This window comes from Diabrotica undecimpunctata, unplaced genomic scaffold (assembly GCF_040954645.1).
Source record: "Diabrotica undecimpunctata isolate CICGRU unplaced genomic scaffold, icDiaUnde3 ctg00000598.1, whole genome shotgun sequence".
In the NCBI taxonomy this organism is placed as follows: Eukaryota; Metazoa; Arthropoda; class Insecta; order Coleoptera; family Chrysomelidae; genus Diabrotica; species Diabrotica undecimpunctata.
The window spans coordinates 406,872-409,353 of NW_027311904.1; the positions used below are offsets into that span (position 1 = coordinate 406,872).

The window sequence follows — 2,482 nt, forward strand, 5'->3', positions numbered from 1 at the left end:
CGTATCCACCATACGATACTTTGTTGAATTTTGAAGGTATTGACTTTCCGATGAAACTAAAAGACATTAAAAAGTTTGAGACTCTTAATAATATTTCAGTAAATATTTATGGGCTAGAATCTAATTTCGTAACTAATAAACGGTAATATGAAATAGTTGGGCCACTGTATTTTACAAGTAATCGCCATGCCACTCATGTGAACCTTTTGCTTATCACAAATGATACACAAAGTCATTATTGTCTGATTTTAGACATGCCAAGACTTGTAAGAAGTCAAAAAACAAAAAACCATCGCAAAGGATACTTATGTGATGGATGTCTACAATTCTTTGTTAGCGAAGAAAACCTAAATAATCACCAAAAGAGCGACTGTTCACATATTTACACAAAACTTCCCACAACACAACCTAAAATTAATAAGCTTGGTGAAATAGGACCAGAAAATATACTGAAATTCATCAATTTTCAAAAAATGTTACCAGTGCCATTTGTTATATATGCGGACTTTGAAAGTTTGCTGAAGCCCATAGACTGCACCAAACCTTTTGGTGGAAATTCATATTTTGTTAAAACAGCTGAACACCAAGCATATTCATTTGCATTTTATCTTAAATGCAGCTATGACGATTCACTCTCAAGACTAATAAATTATGAAGGAAAGGATGCCCCAAAGGTGTTTATCCAGAAATTGGATGATTTAGTACATGAACTATATAACAATCACCTTAAACATATTAAACCAATGTCACCGTTAACAAAAGAAGAAATTAAAGAACATGACAGCGCTACCGAGTGTTACTTGTGTGGGAAGCCATTTAATCCTTTTAATCATAAGGTAAGAGATCATCATCATTTAACTTCAAAATATCTTGGACCCGCTCATAATTCATGTAATATAAATTACAAACTCTCAAATACAATACCTGTGTTTTTTCACAATATGAGTAATTATGATTGTCATCTTTTTGTTAAAGAGCTTTCAACAACTGGTGAACAAGTGTCAGTAATTGCACAGACCAAAGAAAAATATATCACAATTTCTAAAAAAATACTCGTAGAGGAGTCGAAAAGGGGTCCACATAAATACATAACTCTGAGATTTGTTGATTCATTTAGATTTTTGGCAAAATCTCTGGATATTCTGAGCACAACTTTAGACTCGGAGCAGTGTAAAGAAATTAAAAAGTATTTCCCAGATACTAAACACTTTGAACTTGTGAGACACAAGGGTGTCTTTCCTTATTCATATATGGATGGATTTGACAGACTTAAAGAAAAAACACTACCACCTAAAGAAAATTTCTACAATAATCTAACTAACAAACACATTTCTGATGAAGATTATGCGAGAGCAATTGATGTATGGAACACATTTGATTGTAAATCTATGAGTGACTATGCTATGTTGTACCTAATATCAGATGTCTTATTATTGGCTGATGTGTTTCAAAATTTTAGGAAAGTATGTCACAAAGAATACAATTTGGATCCTTGTCACTACATAACTGCTTTTGCATTAAGTTGGGACGCTATGTTAAGATACACCAAAATTGAACTAGAGCTTCTTACCGATGTCGACATGGTACACTTTTTAAAGAAAGGAGTAAGAGGAGAAGTGGCACAATGTAGCAAAAGAGAAGCCGTGGCAAATAATCGATATCTACCCAATTATGATCCACAACAACCCGAGTCTTACATCATATATCTAGATGCTACAAATTTATATGGTGCGGCCATGTGTCAATATCTTCCATATGGAAATTTTAAATGGGTAACCGATGTTGAAAATTTTAACTATTTTTCGGTGGAGGATGATGCGAATAAAGGGTATGTGTTGGAAGTGGATTTGGAATATCCAGCTCATTTACATTCTGCACATAATGATATACCATTCTGCCCCGAAAGCATGGTACCACCAGGAAGCAAATATCCTAAACTTATACCAAATCTCAACAATAAAACTAAATACATTATCCATTATCGCAATCTTAAACAGTGTCTTAAGTATGGTCTGGTACTAAAAAGGATTCATCGTATACTAGAGTTCTCGCAATCACCATGGCTAAAAAAATATATTGACCTAAATACATCACTTAGAAACAAAGCCAAAAACGAGTTTGAGCGGGATCTCTTTAAATTACTGAATAATGCGATATTCGGGAAAAACTTTAGAGAATGTTGAAAAAAGAAAGGATATCCGCCTCTGTACTCGCTGGGAAACAAAAACAAATTCGTTGGGAGCCAGGGCACTTATCTCGAAACCAGAATTCAAGTCTTGTTCTGTGTTTAATGAAAATTTGGTTGCGGTTCATTTGGGTAAAACCAAAATAGTTTACGATAAGCCTCTCTATGTTGGATTTACAATTTTAGATTTATCAAAAACAGTGATATATGATTTTTATTATGGATATATAAAAAAGAAGTATGGGGAAACTGCAAACTTGTTATACACAGACACAGACTCCCTGATTATGGAAATAT

At 33.6% G+C, this 2,482-nt stretch overlaps 1 protein-coding gene across 1 annotated transcript; it reads left to right on the plus strand.

Annotated features, from left to right (window-relative positions):
* Positions 1-254: 254 nt before the first annotated feature.
* Positions 255-2,183, plus strand: LOC140431230 (uncharacterized). The gene has a single exon (XM_072519165.1). It carries the CDS (start codon positions 255-257, stop codon positions 2,181-2,183), a length of 1,929 nt encoding a protein of 642 aa, XP_072375266.1.
* The last annotated feature ends 299 nt before the right edge of the window (positions 2,184-2,482 follow it).

Excerpts from the sequence above, each read along its gene's own strand:
- LOC140431230 (XM_072519165.1), top strand. The coding sequence starts at position 255 with ATGCCAAGACTTGTAAGAAGTCAAAAAACAAAAAACCATCGCAAAGGA.